Source organism: Bubalus kerabau, chromosome X (assembly GCF_029407905.1).
Source record: "Bubalus kerabau isolate K-KA32 ecotype Philippines breed swamp buffalo chromosome X, PCC_UOA_SB_1v2, whole genome shotgun sequence".
NCBI classification, from domain to species: Eukaryota; Metazoa; Chordata; class Mammalia; order Artiodactyla; family Bovidae; genus Bubalus; species Bubalus kerabau.
Genome location: NC_073647.1, coordinates 129548338 through 129570616, shown reverse-complemented (window position 1 = coordinate 129570616; position 22279 = coordinate 129548338). Strand labels below are relative to the sequence as shown.

At 38.0% G+C, this 22279-nt stretch overlaps 1 protein-coding gene across 5 annotated transcripts in view; it reads left to right on the top strand.

The window, feature by feature from the left end:
• The window catches only part of GK (glycerol kinase), a 74924-nt gene that overhangs the window by 34661 nt on the left and 17984 nt on the right, over positions 1-22279 (top strand). For 3 of the 5 annotated variants that reach the window (XM_055564283.1, XM_055564280.1, XM_055564282.1), the window contains 8 exons: positions 1996-2133; positions 4203-4312; positions 4932-4998; positions 6115-6132; positions 7875-7910; positions 8286-8353; positions 14724-14766; positions 15458-15538. In XM_055564283.1, coding sequence (XP_055420258.1) covers positions 1996-2133; positions 4203-4312; positions 4932-4998; positions 6115-6132; positions 7875-7910; positions 8286-8353; positions 14724-14766; positions 15458-15538 — 561 coding nt within the window. The remainder of the gene's footprint in view (positions 1-1995; positions 2134-4202; positions 4313-4931; positions 4999-6114; positions 6133-7874; positions 7911-8285; positions 8354-14723; positions 14767-15457; positions 15539-22279) is intronic. The other 2 variants (XM_055564281.1, XM_055564284.1) reach the window with 1 other exon arrangement.

Sequence of the window (22279 nt, the reverse complement as noted above, 5' to 3'; positions counted from 1 at the left end):
TTTTTTGTTTGTTTGATTTTTGGTTTGTTTGTTTGGGGCTTTTGGTTTATTCCCTTTATATTTGTCAGTGGGACTCTTAAATGGTAGTTTCTTGTGGTTGTTGATTCTGAAAGTGAAAGTGTGAAAGTGAAAGTCACTCAGTCATGTCTGACTCTGCGACCCCATGGACTAATACAGTCCGTGGAGTTCTCCAGGCCAGAATACTGGAGTGGGTAGCCTTTCCATTCTGGGTTGGGATCTTCCCAACCCAGGGATTGAACCCAAGTCTCCTGCATTGCAGGCGGATTTTTTACCAGCTGAGCCACAGTTCAGTTCAGTTCAGTCGCTCAGTCGTGTCTGACTCTTTGCGACCCCATGAACCACAGCATGCCAGGCCTCCCTGTCCATCACCAACTCTCAGAGTCCACCCAAACTCATGTCCATTGAGTCGGTGATGCCATCCAACCATCTCATCCTCTCTCGTCCCCTTCTCCTCCTGCCCTCAATCTTTCCCAGCATCAGGGTCTTTTCAAATGTGTCAGCTCTTTGCATCAGGTGACCAAAGGATTGGAGTTTCAGCTTCAACATCAGTCCTACCAATGAACACCCAGGACTGATCTCCTTTAAGATGGACTGGTTGGATCTCCTTGCAGTCCAAGGGACTCTCAAGAGTCTTCTCCAACACCACAGTTCAAAAGCATCAATTCTTCAGTGCTCAGCTTTCCTTATAGTCCAACTTTCACATCCACACATGACTACTGGAAAAACCATAGCTTTGACTAGACAGACATTTGTTGGCAAAGTAATGTCTCTGCTTTTTAATATGCTACCTTACTCTTTGGTTTGTGGGATGACCCTTGGTCCCTCAAATGAAAGAAGCATATGTTATTTCTATTATTTCTAAAGCCCATATGTCATTTCTATTATAATTTTTGAGCATGGATCTTTTCACAGTAAACTGTGAGCTAAGATTCTTAACTTACAAGGTTGCATTACAGTGTTAAATAGAGATTTTTTACTATGCATATCCATGGGAGGTGAGAAGGAAAAGGGATCACTTCCTGCAGTTAGGTGAGGTGCTAAATGAGAATGGGGATTGAGAAGGAAAAGATAGTTGCATTATTTTGATGTATTTTTTTAATCACTTTCACCAGCCCTTCTAAATATAGTGTTTAATATGATAACTAAAATGAATTGGACTGGATCCATTCTCAAGGAAACCTGTGTTTCATTTTTACCCTCTATCCTTTATTCAGTTAACCTTCCCTTTGTTGAATGTATTTGTGGAATTTATGCAAACTCAATCTTTATATATATATACACACACACACACTATGTAAATTAATTGAAGTAACTTTGGTTTGTAAAATCATATAAGTTTCATGTGTACAACACTGTATTTCAACTGGCAACTACTTTCTTAAATAGAACAACTTTGAGTTGCTTTCATCTGGCGTGTCTTTGAGCTCTATCGTCCACCAATTTTATGTTATTTGAATATGTATGTGTGTTTGACTATGTATTTATTATATTTTTAGCACACAAATATATTGTTTTTGTTAAGTCTAATCTATCTTAAAACAATCTTCTGATTGTGGTCATTAGTTTATGAATTGATAAACTTGCACTCTGATTTTTAATAGTTTTAAATATTAATTTCACTGAATATAAAATAAAAGGCAGGGTTTGGGACTAGGTTCTGTGTGTAATACTAACTTATCACAAAAGTTAACATCTGTGGCTGAGCTATCTAGGTTTCAGGGCATGTGTCATTTAATTTTCTCTTTATCTGGCTACATGGATGCTCTTTGAACTGCAAACATATCACTCTGATTTTTGTTCACCAACATGCTTTCCTGTGCCACGAGATAGGAAAAGTGTTTTTTATCCATAATACTTTGAGATTGCCTTTAGGGTCATTGCATATTTTGTAATTTGTTGACCTTTTTGATTTGGTGTTTTATTTTAAGCTGTTATGAGTTTCATTTCCTGGCTGAATGTCATAACTGTTTTTAGTCCAAGACAGGCCTTCCACTTAGCACTTATTTCAGTGCGGTGAAGCTTCGTTGGCTCCTTGACAATGTGAGAAAAGTTCAAAAGGCCGTTGAAGAAGATAGAGCTCTTTTTGGGACCATTGATTCATGGCTTATTTGGGTATGTTTAAAAATCATGTATGTATGGAAAACATTTTTAAATTGCTTATCTTTTTTCTATGGAGAGTTTCAAACTTCTTAGTTGGCAGCATCATTAAGAAAAGCCACTCAAGAAATAGCAGAAAATTTCAGCTGCCATTTGAGAGGCATTTTTGGCTACTTCCTTTTGATTTTTTCTTGCCTTGTTTCAGTAAAAATGAAGGATGATTGCCAAAGCCATATCTCATGTCTGTTACCTTTAGCATAACTAATTTAGGTAATTATCAAGTAGTAAATTTCAGTCGCCTGTATCCCTTGCCTATTATTCACTCCTTTGGTACATGCAGGGGACTGGCTCTAGGACCCACCAGAGATAGTTAGCAGTCTGTATCTACAGATTGTGTAATACTATAGTTTTTATTTTAAAAATCTACATATAAGCACGCCAGCACAGTTTGAACCTGTGTTGTACAAGGGTTAACTGTACTTCTTTTCCACTAGCCATTTCTTAGAAGAAATTGTCTCTTCTATTTTCTACTATTTAACATGGTAATACACCTGGGACTACTTTTTAGCATTTGCTTTCAACATAATATAGCTGTCTATTACTCAATTAGGCCACGATATGAAAAATCATAGTGGAAATTTCTGATATATAATCTTCTTCCCTAAACTGAACATGAATGAGTAGAAACAAACATTTCCCAGATACATACATATCTTCTCTTCCCTCCCTCTCCTTATCTCCCTGCCTTTCTTATTCTCAGTTATTTTCAAGGGTATTTTCAAATACACCCAAACCATGGAGGGAATAGTGCCATGAACCTCTAGAATAATGAGTCAGCTACAGTCATTGGCTATGGCCAAACTTGTTCCCACTATACTCACTCCTTCTCCCCATGGATAATTTTAAAACAAATCCCAGACATATAATTTCATTTGCAAACACTTCTGTAAGTGTGGGATTATTATTTTTTTTCAACATTCAGGAGAACGTTAAAGGAACATTGCCCCTCTTGTCACTTGCCAGATCCACAGAACAGATCAGACAAAACCCTCTATCAGGAAGTGGCGCCTTCCCCAGCCCTCCCTGTCTTGGCCAGGGCACGCTATGCTTTGTGTTCATGGCCAGCAGCTTTCATATGTTTTAGTCACAGTTGAAATAATTCAGACAATAGTTCTCACCATTGCCTGGAGCCAGAGTAAGGCAGTATGTTGAACTGTGAGCTGCAGGACACTCGAGGGAGCACATTGAGCTGTCCCCTTCCTCCCCTGTTCCCACATGATGCCATTGCTGCACTTGTGTTCCTTTCTTATTTCTCACTGCTTCTACATAAAAGAAAGCAGCAGTCCTTGTATTTCAGGTCCAAGGGTATTAACATAAGAGAGTTTAAAGCTCTGCGTTCAGGATAGGTGCTTGGATCAGTGCAGTGCAGCCCGGTGAGAATTGTTACTTCAAAACTGGCACACATGCGTGCACACACACACATGCACACATACAACAAGAACAGGAGCAACACAGGTCAATAACATCCCAAGAGGTAGGCACATCAAATTTAATAAGACTCTGCATCTTCCAAAGATAAGAGGATGAAAGCAAAACTGATTTTTTTGTTTTCATTAACCATCAACTAGAACTACTGTCTACTATGATGGCCACTTGACCACATATGGCCATGGAGCACTTGAAATGCGGCAGGTCTGAATTGAGGTGTGCATGAGTGTAAAGTATACACTGCATTTCAAAGAGTTAATACAAAAAAGAAGGTAAAATGTCTTAGTAATAGTTTCATACATTGAAAGGATATTTTGAATATATTAAGTTAAATAAAACTTACAGTATTATTCATTTCTCCTGCTTCTTTATGCTTTTTAATTGTAGCAACTAGAAAATATCCAATTACATGTGTGGGTCAATGTGGTTCTGTTACATTGTATTTCTGTTGGATACCAAAGAACACTAGAAGATGAAGTAATTGAAATGTTCCATTCTCTTGCTGTATGGGCTCTGCAACAGATTCTGGCTCTTGACAAAGTAGAAATTAAATTGCAAATAAGTACAGATTTAACATGTCATTTTCTTCTGTCCAGAGCTTGACAGGAGGAGCCAGTGGAGGGGTACATTGTACAGATGTAACAAATGCAAGCAGGACAATGCTTTTCAACATCCATTCTTTGGAATGGGATAAAGAGCTCTGCGAGTGAGTTGTGTTTTGCCCTCAGAATAGTTTTCCAATTTGTTGCCTGTCAATAACCTAAATCTTAATTATTTTCAGATTGTCAGTGGAGCACCAAACTTTGTTGATATTTAACTACAATATACAAGTCTATGTTGTATACTTTTTTTTCTAATTGAAGGATAATCGCTTTACAATGTTGTGTTGGTTTCTGCCATACAACAATGCAAATATGTATATATACACCTTCCCTCTTGAGCCTCCCTCCCCTACCACATCCCACCCTCTGGTTCATCACAGAGCACAAGACTGGGCTCCCTGTAAGAGACTATTATTGCATATATAATAAACAGGCCAAATTAAGTAATTGTCTCAATTATTCTTCAAGGAAAATTAGGTTCCTTTATAAAAGTACTTTGTTTTTTGTGTACTTTTGCTTTTGTATTGATTTCTTTATGTAAAGTTAGAGTGTTAAATATCTAAGCCTACTGCTGGCTTATTTATTTCTTCCCATTTAACTCAACTCTCAAATATGCCCATTTTAAATTTTTGTTTGCATGCCTTTAAATTCATATAAATGTTTCTAGATGTTTACTTAAAATAGTATTATGTACCCAATCTTATTTTACTGATTTTTTTTTAGATTTTTTGAAATTCCAATGAAAATTCTTCCAAATGTCCGGAGTTCTTCAGAGATCTATGGCCTAATGGTAAAAAGAAAAAGAAATTTTTTAAATTTAATTTTTATCTTAATAAAAACCTTACTATCCAGAATTCAAAAGTCAGTTGTGTTATGTTTTATATTTTGAGACCCATGAATTTTTTATGAATGTTGGCAGTATGTAAAGTAAGAATTTAGTATTGTCTAAATAATTTTATAACTTCAAATTCTTGAGTCCTTCTTGCCAATTTATGTTTTATGTATACTTTATATAAAACTACATATAAAACTTTATATACTATGAATTTTATTGGCTTTTCTTTGAGTATTTTAAAGTATTGATGAGATAATCTAACTGTGGTAGGTGATAAGGGAAGATTTGAGCCAGTTTCTTCTTTTAATCCAAATAACTGTTTAGTAGTTGCATTGCCTGCTTTTAATTTATAGGAAGGTCTCTTCACATTTTAGTGGCATTCTTTTTCCTGTTGAATCTCCTTTAATGGCCAGACCATGTCTCAGATTCTTTGTCAGCCTGAACAACACTTTAGCAGAGAAGCTGAAAGCAAAGAGTCTGTTCTGATTTGTGATTGTTAATTAAACTGGTTTTCATCATGGGCATTTTTACCGTTGCTTTCATTGAAACCCACAGAAGAAGTAGTCTAAGCACAAATTACACATCACATCACTGAGTATTTCTGATTACACACCAGGAATGAAAACCTCTAGGATGATTTGAACTGGTGTTTAAGCTCAAAAATCTAGAACGTATGGTAAAAATTAAGAAAAGTCTATGATTAATTACCAAAAATTAATGTTTGGACATTTCATAAAAAATATTAGTCTACTTATAGACTTAATACACTAGAATACCCAAGTGTTCTGATTAAAGCTTAATCAAGAAGTCTTAAGTGTTTCATTTATAATAAAGCCTTTTTAAGACAACATGGAATTTTTTAAGGGAAGCGTAATTATTGCTTATCTACAGTTTAAAAGTGCTTTGATAATTTCATAGCTACCTATAAACTGACTTGGGTCAGAGGAAAAAAAAACTGTTCTTGAAAAACAGTTTCAGAGGATGGTTGAAAAAACATTTAACTGGCCTAGTTTTCTCTTGCATTTAAAATATTATCCTTCTGTCCCCCTCTCTCCCCCTTGCTGACTATAGAAAATCTCTCATAGCCCGGTGAGTAGGTTGCCCACCAATGATGCTACCCGTTCATTTGGAAAAGATACAGTGCATTTCCATTTAGTTTTAGATAAGCAGAAATCCATTTACTCAGCAAATTAATCCAGACTCTTCCATGACCCTCCAAATTATTATAAGCTCTAATGAAGCTTTAGTTATTATTAAAACATAATCTTATTTGTTTGTTTTTAAGTCCTCCATAAAACTAGGAGTGATGTTTCAAAATAAAAGACTAAGATAGTTTTCTGAAATGAGAAATTCTGATGGACCCTATTACAAAGTACTGTTGTCATGTGCTTTTGGGCTGTAGCATAATAGGGAAATGAGGTATAGTTTTTATATGTTCTCTACGTCTCTTAAATGACATCTTGCCCAACCTTTCAGACCAGTTAGTTGGAAATGCACTGTCACTTTTTCTGCATGCTTCACCAGAGAATATTCCCAGGAATCCTCCAGGGACCCCCTCCCTGTAAAGAAAAAAGAGCGCTTTCTGTGCCTGACCACACATAGTAGATTCTGCTGGTAGTTTGATAATAACTTGAATAGTGTAAGCAAAGACTTCTTCCAGTATCTGAATACCTTACATATCCAGTCTCTAGGTTTCCTGATTCACTTTCACTTATAAGCCAGGTTCAGATTGTCCAAGAATATATACAGTAAATAAAAGGTCTTGGACTAACCCAAAAGCATAAAAGAAATAAAATATCACCCCACTATCTAGTGGGTATTTTCTATTTTGTGAATGGTTTCCACATGCATGCTCTTACTTCCTAACCATAGCTGTGTGAGGTGCCTTCTCTTCTTCCCCTAGCTATCACAGAGGGGGAACCCAAAGCTCCCAGAGAAATGGCAGGCTGGAAGGTCAGGTGAAAGCTTTTGTTTGGTACTCTTCCGAATATCAGGTTCATCATACTGTTTGTTCAGGTTTTTCTGTAAGATGATATGGAAAAACCCAAATGAACTTTTAAGCCAATCCAATACATCACAGGTACTTTGGGGATCATATTCCTTTCCCCTAATTCCTTGATATCACTACATGTTGGTTTGTATTAGTGTAAGTATTTTTTTCAAAATTAAATTTGGTAAAGTTCACAGTCAGCCACTTAAATCTCATTTTTTCCTTAGAGTGCTAGCCATACTGGCTCAAAATCAAAACCACTATTCATGACACAAATTAACTCTTGCTTATGAAAACTTGAAGAATGATGTTGGCTATGAACAAATAATGCCCCATTCCTGAACCTCTCTCTTGTTTCTTATTTATCAAGAGCAGTTTGGGTAGGAAGAACAGTTGGTAAAATTCAGCCTTCCAAAATAAACATGTTCTGTGCTGGTTTGATAGCTCTGTGTTCATTATGAAGGATGTATTAGTCTGTTCATAGTAACAGCAATAATAGCAAAGAACTAATGGTCTGTGGCATTCATATAAGCTCAGGCCCATTTTGTAGATGAATAAATTGAGGTATAGAGAAGTTTCAGCAGCCTGCTCGGTGACTAACTAACTAACCAGGAGTAGATCCTGCATCTCCTGGCTCCCTGTCCAGTGTTTCATGTCCATGTCTCTTCAAGGAATATTTCTAGTATCTCTCTCTCTGAACCACTCATGTAGTTGAAACACTTGCTTTGTCTTGTCTGCCCACATGCTCTGGCATGTTGCTATTTGTGTTCATTTCTATTACAGTTATGTTAGTAGAGCCAAATTTGTGATTATTCATAATCCTTTTTTAAAATTTCATTAGAAAGCTGGGGCCTTGGAAGGTGTGCCAATATCTGGGGTAAGTTTCATCACCGAACATCTCCCTACCACCTCCCTACCCCACCCCCTTTCATGTTCTGGCTTGCCTTAATCAATCTGTTCCTTCTTTAACTATGGAAAATAAGTAAGAGCAGAAGAATTGGCTAATTCTTGTTTTGACGGGACGCAGTGTGGGCTATTAAGAATTTTGTTGAGTAAATTAATTCTAACTCTCCCTTCCTATCCCTGTTCGGAGCATTAACACATAGGGCAATGGCCAAATGGAAGCAATACAAAGAATATAAGACAATTCGCTCCTTCTTAAATGAAGAAGAAAAAATAAATCTTATGGGTCTCCTAAAAAGAAAATGGATAATATTGTCTTAGTATTCTTTACTGTCATATATCCTTTCAGTGTTTGGGAGACCAGTCTGCTGCGTTGGTAGGACAAATGTGCTTCCAAGATGGACAAGCCAAAAACACGTGAGTTTTAAGAAACAGACCTGCAAACCAAGGGGGTCTCATTTGTTTGTTTTTCCCTTTGGTGTTTAGAATGAGGAAAAGCTTTTGAAGTTTCTCCAGACCGAAAATTAATAGTTCAAGAGTGCCAGTACCGTTATATATGTTTACACTTTTTGCCATTTGTTTTTCTTCATCTCCTTCACATAAATCAAACCATGGCATATGTAAACACACTGATGAAGCTTGTGAAAACCTTAATGTATAAAATTCAAAACCTTTCCCATACAGAAACTAAATGCTGGTTTAAAGTATTTTTGCCTTTGGACGGACTTCCCTGGTGGTCCAGTGGTTAAGACTGAGACATGTCCAACGTAGGAGGCATGGGTTCGATCCCTAGTCAGGGAACGTGACAACCCCACATGCCGTACAGGCAGCCAAAATGAATACAATTTTTAAAAAAATTTTAAATAATAAAAAATTTAATAAATTAAATTAAATAAAAAAATTCTTGCCCTTTGCAGAGGTTGTTGGAGGGAGGCTGAGCAGAGGGAAGAAAGCCACAATGAAACTCTAATTTTCAACATATTGTTCCTGCACAAGACTTTCTCACTAATTTCAAAGTCATATTTTTGTGGGATTTTTCAAAGTTATTTCTCTGGCACTATGCTTTTCCCCCATCATTTGAAGTTTCTGCCTCAACACAAAGCAGAAGGAATGACAGAAGTAGAGATTTGGTGCATTTTTCTTCTCATCTTATCTTCTTAATAGTCACACATGTAGTCTGTAACAAGCCCCATATTTAAGAGTGATAAGATGACTCCCACTTTAGGATGAGAAAAACAGATACTCAGAGAAGTTAAGCTAATAAGTGAGGAAAGCAGTCTTTGCATCCAAATCCAGCTGATTCGATTTAGAGCACTTGACCTTTATACTTTACTGTCCCCTGTGTGGAAAAGATTTCCATAGCCCTGGCAGCAGGCTGTCTACTTTTAATGGTTTATATCTCGAGGATTCTTTTTTTGGCCACACCCCACAGTATGTGGGACCTTAGTTCCCGGACCAGGGGTCAAACCCACACCCTCTGCAGTGACGGTGTGGAGTCTTAACCTCCAGACCGCCAGGGAAGTCCTGATGAGCGTTTTCTAATTCTCTCATTAATGTTAACTTCACTGCTTACATTCTCCTTTTTGTCAGTAACGGAATGTCTCTGTATTTTAGATGTAGTGTTCTTATACTCTAGTAGGGTCAGAAGTCCTCATGCAAAAGTGTGACATTTGGGTGACAGTTTTTCTGAAAAGAGAGATAGGAAAATTCTTCACAGGTCATGCATGGTATCCTGTGGGTCTAGAAACATATTCTTTGAATTCTGGATTCCAGGTAGCTAAGTCAGGAGTCAGAGAAATGATAGATAGAAAAGTAGGCTATCCCCACTACCCTCTTCTTTCCTCCTCTGCCTGGCACCCTAATGCTAGTAAAGCAGATGCTATCTCTCTTTGGCAAGTACCTGACACTGTAGAGCACATGGGAGGTGCCCAGTAAAGTTGCCTGATTTTGTTTCTGTTTATGCTCCCCTCCCTCTTAAGCATTATCAGCCAATTCCGGAAATGCGGGATTTAATTTAGGGAGGGCAGGCTGAGTGCCTCAGCAGCCCCTGCAGGTTGAAAGAGGGGAAGAATTGTAAGATCTTTGGCTCATGTTTCTCTTCCTGAAGGAAAAGATCACAGATATACAGTTCATCATAGTATAGATCAGAACTTATGTGCCATAAGAAACTTGGAAGTACTGCTGTTGGGTTTCAAAGGGAGGGAAGAAAAATCACAAAGATTGTTAGTAGTGAGACATTTTGAAGACTGAGCAGTATTGGTGAACACGTGGAACACTGAACCAAGATGCAAATAAGGAAATGGAAAACTTATTTAGAGAAAGAAATGGAAAATTTATTTAGAGAATGTAGAGAACAGTTGGGTAGGGAAGTGATTGTGGGGAAATAAGGCTAAGTTGGTGTGACACCCTAAATTCCAGAGTAAGAGATACTTCCTGAAGGTTTGGGGGCTTCTATTCAGAGATGACTGGAGCTGTTCATTAATGATACGGCAGTCCTGGGTTAAAGTGAGGAGAGGGCTTCCCTGGTGGTTCCGTGGTAAAGAATCTGCCTCCCAATGCAGAAGTCACGGTTTGATCCTTGATCCCAGAAGATCCCACATGCCGCATAGCAACTAAGCCCCTGTGCCACAACTGCTGAGCTTGTGCTCGAGAGCCGAGGAGCCGCAACTACTGAGCCACATACTGCAACAACTGAAGCTCCCGCACCTAGAGCCTGTGCTCTACAACCAGAGAAGCCACCACAATGAGAAGCCCTAGCACTGTAACTAGGGAGGAGCCCCCACTTGCTGCAACTAGGTAAAGCCCACTCAGCAATGAAGACCCAGCATAGCCAAAAATAAATAACTAAAATTTTTTAAAAAATAAAGTGAGGAAAAACTAGAGGCAGAGAGGACATGGAGGCTGCTACAGCATCTCAGTAACAGCAACAAGGACTATGAAGGATGAGGAGGACTGAGATGGAGGTATGGGTGGATGTCCATGGCACTGCAGAGGAACACGAGACAGGAAGCAGGTATGGAGTCTAGTCAGCTGATCCCAGTGGTTAGATGTAGCCAAAGTATGGAATGGGTTCAAGTAGAAGACTTTGTGTTTGGGATACGTTGGTGATACTGGTAGGCTATACATTATACATACATGGTCATGGGGAATGAATGTAGTATAAAAGTATAGATTTTTATTTTCCCATATTTAGAGGTGATTTTTTAAGCAATAAGAATTGATGAAATTACCAAGAAAAAGTATATAGGTAGAGGAGATATTTAGAAGAAGGAAGAGATGACTGGATGGAGAATTCAGACAAATAGAATGTAGTGAGTCATTAATGTGGAGATCCAGGGTCTCTCTTTAAGAGAGGGGCCTGGTCAGCAGTGCAAAATAGAACAAAAAGGACATAGAAATCAGGTCTTCTGTAGTGACCTCCAAGAATGAAGCTTTAATAGAATGCTCAAGATGGAAGCCAGGTTACAAATGGTCGGAAGAGATGCAGGTAAGTAGATGATAGAGACAGCAGGACAGAATGTGCTATGCAAAAAGGCAACCATCCAGGAAGGGGGAGTGAAGTAGACAGTTAGTTAGATTAATAGGATCTTTCCAACTTTGGGGAATTTTGTTTCTTTGTGTTTTTAATTTAAGCTTGTGTTTTAAGCGCCTCCTCTCTCCCAGAGGCTCTAAGTATAGTAGCAGAGGCCTCCTGTCTCTTCCACAGATTCAACTAGGACCACTCACTCACACACCCCTACCCCACCACCCCCACTGTCTTGAGAAAGGATTGGTAGATCATATAAATGCTGAAAAACCCATATATTTTTGATGACTGGGAAGAAAAAAACAACATTTGAGAGGAAAATAATTGGCTATATATGGCTTTGAAAGCAGTAGCCTAGGGACTTCCTTTTGGTCCAGTGGTTAAGACTCCAAGTTTCTACTGCAGGGGGCTTGGGTTCTATCCTTGGTTGGGGAACTAAGATCCCACATACTGCTTGGCCACAAAAAAAAAAAAAAATGCTGTGGCCTAAATGTAGCAAAGAAGTCTCTTCATGTGTTGATAATGCTCATTAATTACTTATTAAGTGTACATGAACTTAAGAATTTACTTCTATGAAGTACCTTGAGCCTCTGTGTCAATTTTGTAATTTAGGACTTGTACACTACTATTCAGTATACGTAGTGTTTATATGGGGACTAAATCAGTACAGATTTCTCCTTTATAAAGTGTGGAACAGATAATTAACTTCCACTTTTATGAATATTTGTTCACGGAGATTGACTTAAAACATGTAGCTTTTTCAGCATCACAGAAGTAAAAAGGTCCGTAGAGATTTATGTGTTTTGACTTCATAAATGTATTATTACCTGAACCTAGTGTTACTTGCAGAGAAGGCAATGGCAACCCATTCCAGTACTCTCGCCTACTGGTGTCTTTGAAAACTGAGGTAGATACTGATGGATGCCATGCTCCCTGAATGTGCTGGCTGGTCATCAAGCAGCCCACAATCATGCTTGAATCAAGCAAAAGAGATGGATGGTCTTGGGCGAATTCTTCTTCACATCAGTGGTTCCTGGAAAGATGTTTTTCAGAAAAAATTGCCTCCATTCTGTTTGCTCCATAAGACAAACACAGCCAGTGGGGTCTGTTGGCTTAGCACTGACTAATATTAATAGCAGCATCTGCTGGGATCTGTCTGCGCACCCCTGGGCTGAGGCCTCCCCCTTCTCCCACCTGGGCTAATGAATGTCACAGAGCACAGCAGCAAGGCCTGTGGGGAGGGAATCCCAGGCAGGTTAGGACAGCTGTGGTGAGCCAGGGATGACAGCCAACTTATTTGAAAAGTGTTGCCATGGGACCCTTGCTGATATCAGCTTGAACCACTTATCTGCTCGGCACAATTCAGAACCACTCGTGCGTGTCCAAGTGCCAGATTTGTTGCAGAGTCCAAAGCTTTTGCTGATAAGGCCGCCACAAAGTAAATTCAGTTCTTCCCCGGCAGCTGTGCTACGTGCTGGCTCTGACTCTCGGAACACTGTTAGAACACCCTATCCTGCGTAGGGAAGGGAGAAGATAGATCAGCAATAGCTTTTCCCTCCTAGCTACTCTTGTGCCAAAGTCCAGCTACACTTTTCACCCATGCTGGACCTACACCCTCTTCATGCCAGAGGTTTACGACTGCCTAATTATGGAGCTAATGGCTCAGACAGTAAAGTGTCTGCCTGTAATGCGGCAGACCCAGGTTTGATTCCTGGGTCAGGAAGATCCCCTGAAGAAGGAAATGGCAATCCACTCCAGCACTCTTGCCTGGAAAATCCAATGGATGGAGGAGCCTGATAGGCTACAGTCCATGGGGTCGCAAAGAGTCGAACACGACTGAGTGACTTCACTTTCACTTTCACTTTCAATGATGGAGCTAGGCTGGCCTGCCCCATTGCTGAATGGCTATTAGCCATGATGTTTCACTCCATGTGGATTAGCAGAGATGTAACTGTGAGAGAATTTAGGATTTATTGTAACTCAGTGCTATTTTATTAATATAAACATGAACCTGGGTTACGACTAAGCTCCAAATACTATACTTGCATTTTTTCATTGTTGTTCAGTCACTCAGTCGTGTCCGACTCTTTGCGACCCCATAGACTGCAGCATGCCAGGCTTCCCTTTCCATCACCAACTCCTGGAGCTTGCTCAAACTCATGTCCATTGAGTCGGTGATGCCATGAAACCATCTCATACTCTGCCGTCCCCTTCTCCTGCCCTCAATCTTCCCCAGCATCAGGGTCTTTTCCAATGAGTTGGCTCTTTGCATCAGATGGCCAAAGTATTGGAACCTCAGCTTTAGCATTGGTCCTTCCAATGAATATTCAGAGTTGATTTCCTTTAGGATTAACTGGTTTGATCTCCTTGCTATCCAAGGGACTCTCGAGAGTCTTCTCCAGCACCACAGTTTGAAAGCATCAATTCTTTGGCGCTCAACCTTCTTTATGGTCCAACTTTCACATCCGTACATGACTACTGGAAAAACCACAGCTTTGACCATATGGACCTTTTTAGGCAAAGTGATATCTCTGCTTTTCAATATGCTGTCTAGATTTGTCATAGCTTTTCTTCCAAGGAGCAAGCCTCTTGTAATTTCATGGCTGCAGTCACCATCTGCAGTGATTTTGGATCCCAAGAAAATAAAGTCTGTCACTGTTTCCATTTTTTCCACATCTATTTGCTATGAAGTGATGGGACTGGATGCCATGATCTTAGTGTTTTGAATGTTGAGTTTTTCCATTAGGATTCCACTAAGTACATTTTATTCTAGACTTTTTTCTTTAAGGAAGCACATATTTTTAAAATATTTTGTTTATTTTTGGCCATGCTGGGTCTTGGTTGCTGTGCAGCCTTTCTCTAGTTGTGGCAAGTGGGGGCTACTTTCTAGTGGTGCTTGGGCTTCTCATTGGGTTGGCTTATCTTGTTGCAGAGCACGGGCTTTGAGGCATGTGGGCTCAGTAGCTGTAGCACATGGGCTTAGTTGCCCTGTGGCATGTGGGGTCTTCCCAGACCAGGGATCAAACCAGTGTTCTCTGCATTGGCAGGAGAATTCTTTACCACTGGGCCACCAGGGAAGTCCCTAGACTGTTCTTTAAAACATTATTCCAAGAGTGTATTGATATTTGTTAACTTTTGAAACTTTTCCAAAAATTTAATTTCTTTTATTGTTCTATGTTAAATGTCAATGTTGTATTATTAACATTTCAGCATTTACTTTTAATAAAATTGTCCTACTGTTCATTCTTCCCCTAACTGTAGGTATGGAACAGGCTGCTTCTTACTATGTAATACAGGCCGTAAGGTTGGTGTTTTTCAAATTAAAAGATTAATGGAAGTCTTCTTTAACTTCATATAAATAATACTTGAACATAATTTGCTATTAAGTAACTTTTGAGTCAGCAGCTTTTTAAAAATTTTTTATCAGGGTTTAATTTAGAGCTCAATAAAAATGATGAGTATCACTACATTTGAAGCATTCTTGTAAGAACCATTTTAGGTTCTTTAACTTTTATATGTGTGTTTTTAATTGTGTTAGTAGAATATCTCACTAGGAGCTTGTCAGATTCTTAATTCAAGTCCAATTTCCAACAAGGGATAAACTTTTTTTACTATTTGAGTGTATTGTTCTTTTTAAAATAATTTTTTATTGAAGTTAATAGTTGATTTATAATGTTGTGGTAGTTTCAGGTGTACAGCAAAGAATGTCCACTTTTTAAAGATCTTTTCCCATGTAGGTCATTGCAGAGTGTTGAGTAGAGTTTCCTTGCTATTAGTTATCCTTATTAGTTATCTGTTTTATATATAGTAGTATATATATCTCTATCCCAGTCTCCCAAGTGTATTGTTCTTAATACTGGTAATTTTTATTTTTAAGATATATTTTCTAAATTGTCATGTTTATTGAATTATAACTAGATCATTTTTGCTTTAAAAATCTTCTTATGCTGTCTTTTTGTTTTCCTGGCTGTTAACTCTTTTTCTCTTTCCTACAGTGTGTATTTTCTGAACATGGCCTTCTGACCACAGTGGCTTACAAACTCGGCAGAGATAAACCCGTATATTATGCATTAGAAGTAAGTACATTTCAATCAGTATAGATAATATGACAGACATTCAAAGCTAAGGAAAATCAGTGTTTTTTTTTTTTTTTTTTTTCATAAATATGCCTTTTTATTTATTTTCTTTTTTTAAAATTTTATTTTAACTTTACAATATTGTATTGGTTTTGCCATATATCAAAATGAATGTGTTATCTGTAAGAATGAAAAGCAACTTCTCAGTCGCTATAGCTTTATCATGACTTTGCAACAATTCAGTCACAAAAAAGCTCCATTTCCAATTCTAGTTCTCGTTAATTTTAGTTACTTCCTAGAAACAGTGTTGAACTTCTCAAAGTCATCCATGAGGGATGGAGTGAACTTCTTCTAAACTCTGGTTAATGTAATTTTGACCTCTTCATATGAATTACAAATGTTCTTATGGCATCTAGAATGGTGAATCCTTTCTAGTAGGTTTTCATTATAGTTTGCCCAGGATAGATTCATCAGAGAAATCACTGTCTATGGCAACTGTAGCCATACAAGTTGTCTTTCTTAAAACAGTGAGAGGTGAAATTCAAAATTACTCCTTGATTCATGGGCTGCAGAATGTATACTGAGTTGTTGTTGTTGTTTAGTCACTTAGTCGTGTCCAACTCTTCTTGACCCCATGGACTGTATCCCACCAGACTCCTCTGTCCATGTGATTCTCCAGGCAAGAATACTGGAGTGGGTTGCCATTGCCTTCTCCAAGGGATCTTCCCAACCCAGGGATCAAACACATATCTCTTGCATTGGCAGGCAGATTCTTTATCCATGAGCCATCAGGGAAGCCCATATGTTGCATTAGTAGGCAGGAAAACAACATGAATCTTAATGTAGGTCTCCATCAGAGCTCTTGTGTGACCAGATACATTGTCAGTTCCCTTCATATTTTGAAGGGAATCCTCTTCTGAGCATTATGTTTCCACAGTGGGTTTAAAATATTCAGCACTTCATGTTGTGAACAGATGTGCTGTCATCTAAGCTTTCTTGTTTCATTTATAGAGCACAAGCAGTGTAGATTTACTGTAATTCTTAAGGACCCTAGGATTTTCAGAGTGGTAAATGAACATTGGCTTCAACTTAAGGTCACCAGCTGCATTAGCCCCTAACAAGAGAGAGAGCCTATCCTCTGAAGCTTTGAAGTTAGACATTGACTTCTTCTCTCCAGCTGTGAAAGTCTCAGATGCCTTTCCTTCCAATATAAGGCTATTTCATCTACATTGAAAATGTGTTGTTTCGTAGCCACCTTCATTAATGGCCTTAGCTAGATCTTCTGGATAGCTTGCTGTGGCTTCTACATCACCACTTGCTGCTTCACCTCACACTTTTATGTTACAGAGACAATTTCTTTCCTTAAACTACGTGAACCAACCTCTGCTAGCTCCAAACATTTTTTTCTGAAGCTTCTTCTCTTCCAGCCTTCATAGAATTAAAGAGAGTTAGGGCCTTGCTCTGGCTTAAGGGAATGTTGTGGTTCATTTGATCTCCTATCCAGATCACTCAGACTTGCTCCATATCAGCAGTAAAGTTGTTTCACTTCTTTATCATTCGTGTGTTCACTGGAATAGCACTTTTAATTTACTTCAGGTTTTCCTTTGCATTCACAACTTGGCTAACCATTTGGTGCCAGAGGCCTAGCTTTCAGCCTATCTCAGCTTTAGATATTATTTCCTCACTAGTTTAATTATTTCTATTGAGTTTTTGGTTTAAAGTGAGACATGGGACTCCTTGTTTCACTTGAGCATCATTTAGAGGTCATTGTAGGGTTATTAATTCACCTAATTTCAATATTGTTCCATCTCGGGGAATAGGGAGGTCTGAGGAGAAGTAGAGAAATGGGGAATGGCCAGTCGGTGGAGCTGTTAGAACATACATACACATTTATCGTTAAGTTCGCCGTCTTATATAGGAACAATTTGTGGCATCCCAGAACAATTACAGTAGTAACACCAAAAATCACTAATCACAGATCACCTTAACAAATATAATAAAATTTGAAATATTGCTAGAATTACCAAAATGTGACACAGAGATACAAAGTGAGCAAATGTTAGAAAAATGGTACCAGTAGACTTGCTCTGTGCAGGGTTGCCACAAACCTTCAATTTGTGGGGGAAAAAAAACCAAACAAACCTAGTATCTGGGAAGCACAGTAAAATAAGGTATTCCTGGGACTTCCCTGGTTGTCCAGTGGTTAAGACTCCATGCTCCAATGCCGGGGGCCCAGGTTTAACTCTGGTCAGGGAACTAGATCCCACATGCTGCAGCTAAGACCCTGTGCAGCCAAATAAATAAATGTTTAAAAAATAATAAAATGAAATATGCCCACTGTGGGATTTGTGCCTCCATGACCATAAATACTGTTTCTGCTACTCTAGCCTGAGAGTTCATTAATTTAATCTAATCATCCCATCATATCATTGGCTCCAAGAGCATATATTAAAATATCTAGCTCTTTTTGAATGAATTATCAAGCCACGTCTATGCCATTTTGTATTAATATTTGCACAGACCATCTTTTGTTCATCTAAATTGAGGTCTTTGTTTCTTCCTATTAAATTTCATGATAGTGATTTCAGCCAATTCTGACACAAGTCTGAATGCTTTTTCATTCTTCACCCTTACTCTTCCAGTTTTGTCTTATCTGGAGACTTAACACATTAGCTTTATGATTTTTTTTAATTTATTTCTTTTAATTGGAGGATAATGACTTTACAATACTGTGATGGGTTTTGCCATACATCAGTATGAATTGGCCAGAGGTATACATGTGTCTCCTCCATCCTGAACCCACCTCCCTCCCTACTGTCTCCCTCCGTGTTGTCACAGAGCACCAGCTTACATATTACCATATGATTTTCTTTTGATTCATGTAAATTTTTTTAGTTTCATAGAATTTTAAAGCTGAGGGAAGCAGTGGATTAGATGACAACAAGCTTTGCTACACCCTGCTCTCCCCTTGTTTCATGCATGAAGAAGGCAAGTGAAACTGGAGTCATTTGGCCAAGGTAGTTTGATGCAAATCCACATTATTGGACATCAGAGTCTAGATGCCTAGGCTGCCCCACTGGACCATCTCCTTCCTTATATATCTGAATATTCAGGGCTTCAGTCTCCCCAGTCCAGTGTTCTTCTCACTGCATCCCCCATATGTCACACCCTTCTGCTAACCTAGCAACTCAGCCATAACACACACACACTAGTTTGTTAATGACAGAGAGAATTTCTTTTCCATGTTTTCTAACTCTTTTCACAAAAAATTTTTTTTTAAAAATCAAAAAAGAATGCAGAGAATTAAGCTAGATTGGTATAACTTTTTCTCAGTGAATTCATGCAAATTCCATCTAGTCGCCCTGCTTCATTTTTGGGGAAAGTGCTTATAAAGCAGGTATTTAATACTCATTTCTGTAATTTGACAGATTTTGGCTAGGCTTTGCAATCTGAGGTGTCAAAAAGTAACTTTCTTTACTTTCAAAAGTACTCTCTTTGGGGAATTCCCTGGTGGTCCAGTGGCTGGGACTCCATGCTTTCACTGCCAGGGGCAGAGTTTCAATCTCCTGTCAGGGAACAAAGATCCCACAAGCCACCTGGTGAGGCCAAAATAAATAAATAAATAAAAATTTTTAAAAGTGCCCTCTTTGAAAACAGAAACTATGCCTACCCCTCTTAGTTTTTAGTCTTCTTTCATTATGCCTCTGCTGACTAGGAAGCAACATAGGCATTTCTAATTGTTGTTTGGGGGTTTTTTAGTAGTACTTTCAAAATAATAATTATATATTTTTCCAAGAGTGTTTATAATTGTTTAATATTTTTAATAACCATCCAACCATGATGAGGACCTTGAATGCTTTATACCTACCACCTCCACCAGCAGTCATGGAATTTACAATTTTCATTTCCCCCTTTTCTTAAACATACAGTAATTCATACTATTTTCAATCAATCATAAATCATATTAATTGACATATTTATCAATTTCTGTGTCCAGTATCATTGCTTTGGTCCCAGACCTTTTATGTCCCCATTCACCACCCCCAGGTTTTTCTTGCTGAGGGACAACCTTTCAAAGTTCATAGAATCTGGGGTAATAAGCCTATTCTTTATAGGTTTCTCTTTATTGTGCCCTCTCTCTGGAGTGAATATAAAAATCTCAGTTTTTGTAGCTACATCCCTTCCGTCCGTTTTTTGCTGCCAATCAGACCTTGGCTGCCCTGATATAAAAGTTTTTAAACTTTATATCCTTATCATTGACATTCCACAGTTTTACTATGATATGCCTTAGTTTAGATTTATTTTTACTTATTCTGTTAGGTACTTGGATACAAGTCTTCAGTTCTGAAACATTCTCAGCAATTATCTCTTCAAATATTGCTTCTCTACCACTGCCTCCATCCTCATCTGGAATTGCTATTGTCTGGATATTGGAACTTCCCTCCATGTCTCTTAACTGCCATTTTATATATTTTTAATCTCTTTGTATCTCTGTGCTGTATCCCTGGTGAGTTTCTCAGTATCTACATTTCAAAATTTTCTCTTTAAAACAAACAAAACAAAAACATTTTAATTGTGAAATGTAAAATGTAGAAAAAAATGCATAAACCATCAATGTACAGCTTAGCACATTATTATTAAAGAAGACCCATGTGGGACTTCCCTGGCAGTCGAGTGATTAAGACTCCACACTTTAACTGCAAGGGGCCCAGGTTCGATTCCTGGTCAGGGAACTAAGTTTTCACATGCTGCACAGCCAGAAAAAAGAAATATTAAAGATGAAGACCCCATGTAACCTCACCCAGGTCAAAAAACAGAGAACTGCCAAGAACCCACTATGTGCGACTCCCAACCACAGCCTCTTTCCTTTCCCCTCAGGTAACCGCTGCCTTGAGTTTTATCATAACCACTTTCTTATTTTCTTTATAGTTCTAACACTTAAATGTGCAACCCTAAACACCAGAGTTAGTTTTGCATGTTTTTAATAGTTTATATGTTAATAATACAAAAGAGTGAGCCTGAGTAATACAGTATGCAAACTTTGGTCTCTTTCACTCAACATTCTATTTGTGAGATTCACCACTATTGTTTCATTCTTTTTCATTACCATATGTAAATACCACCAGCAGTGTATAAGAACAATAATTTACCTGTTTTCTCTTGTCTGTTACATGGTTTATCTCAACTACTACCTTTTTTAATCTCACTCAGTACTTTCATTTCTAGAATCTTTAATTGGTTAGTTTTCACCTGATTCTGTTTTATTTCTCTTTTTCTTTTTGTTTGTAATTCATTTTATTTTCATGGAAATCATACCTTAATTTACCTCTTTGGCTTTTGTTTGTTTTTTCTTTTTTGGCCATGCTACACGGCATGCAGGATCTTAGTTTCCTGACCAGGAATTGAACCTGTACCCCTGCAGTGGAAGCTCAGAGTCCTAACCTGGACTACCAGGGAAGTTTCCTAATTCACTCCTTTGAATACATTTAGCACATACTTATTTTAAAGACTTATTTGTCAGATTGGAATGAATCTGTTCCAACTGCTAAGTTTTGTTGACTGATGTCATTTCTTCCCCTTCCATACATTTTTACTAGAAGTGATGCTTCTAAGCTAGCATATGATGTGCAGTAATATCTAATTTACTAAAAAGTCTGTATATTTTAATTTAATCAAATTTTAATAGAAGTGTAATTAATTTACACTTAACTTACTTTTAAGTGTACAACGTAGTGACTCAGTATTTTTATACATTACAAAATGATCACCACAATAAGTCTAATTAGCATCTGTCACCGTGCAAAATTATTATAATATATTGACTATATTCCCAGTGCTGTATATTATATCCCTGTGACTTGTTTATTTTTTAAATAATTTATTTATTGGCCACACCACTTGTGGGATCTTAGCTTCTGATCGAACCTATACCCCCTGCACTAGAAGCATGGAGTCTTAACCACTGGACCACCAGGGAAGTCCCATGCCTTGTTTATTTTATGACTGGAAGTTTGTACCTCTTAATCTCCCTCATCTCTTTCACTCATCCTCCTACCCTCTTCCGCTCTGGCAACCAACATTTTGTTCTCTGTTTCTGTGAGTCTATTTTCTAATTTGTTTGTTCATTTGTTTTATTTTTTGGATTCCACATACAAGTGATACCATGCTATATTTTCTTTCTCTGGCTTATTTCACTTAGCAAGTACCCTCTAGGTCCACCCATATTTTCACAAATCACAAGATGTCACCCCTTTTTATGGATGAGTAATATTCCATTATATATATTATAAAAGTATCCATTTTATTCATCTATCGAGAGATATTCAGGTTGCTTTCATATCTTGGCTATTGTAAATAATGCTGCAATGAGCATGCTGGTGCATATATCTTTTCTACCTAGTGTTTTTGTTTCCTTTGAAAAATTACTCAGAAGTGGACACCAGGGCTCAAGGGTGCCCTTTTCCCCGTATCCTCCCCAACACTTGTTATTTCTTGTCTTATTGATAATAGCCATCATGACAGGTGTGGGGAGATTGCATTATGATTTTGATTTGCATTTCCCTGATGATTAGTAATGTTGAGCACCTTTTCATGGGGCTATTTACTATCTATATGTCTTCTTTGGAAAAATGTCTATTTAGGTCCTCTGTCAATGTTTTAATCAGATAGTTTTTGACATTGAGTTATATGAGTTCTTTGTATATTTTGTATACTAACCCCATTTGCAAATATTCTCTCCCA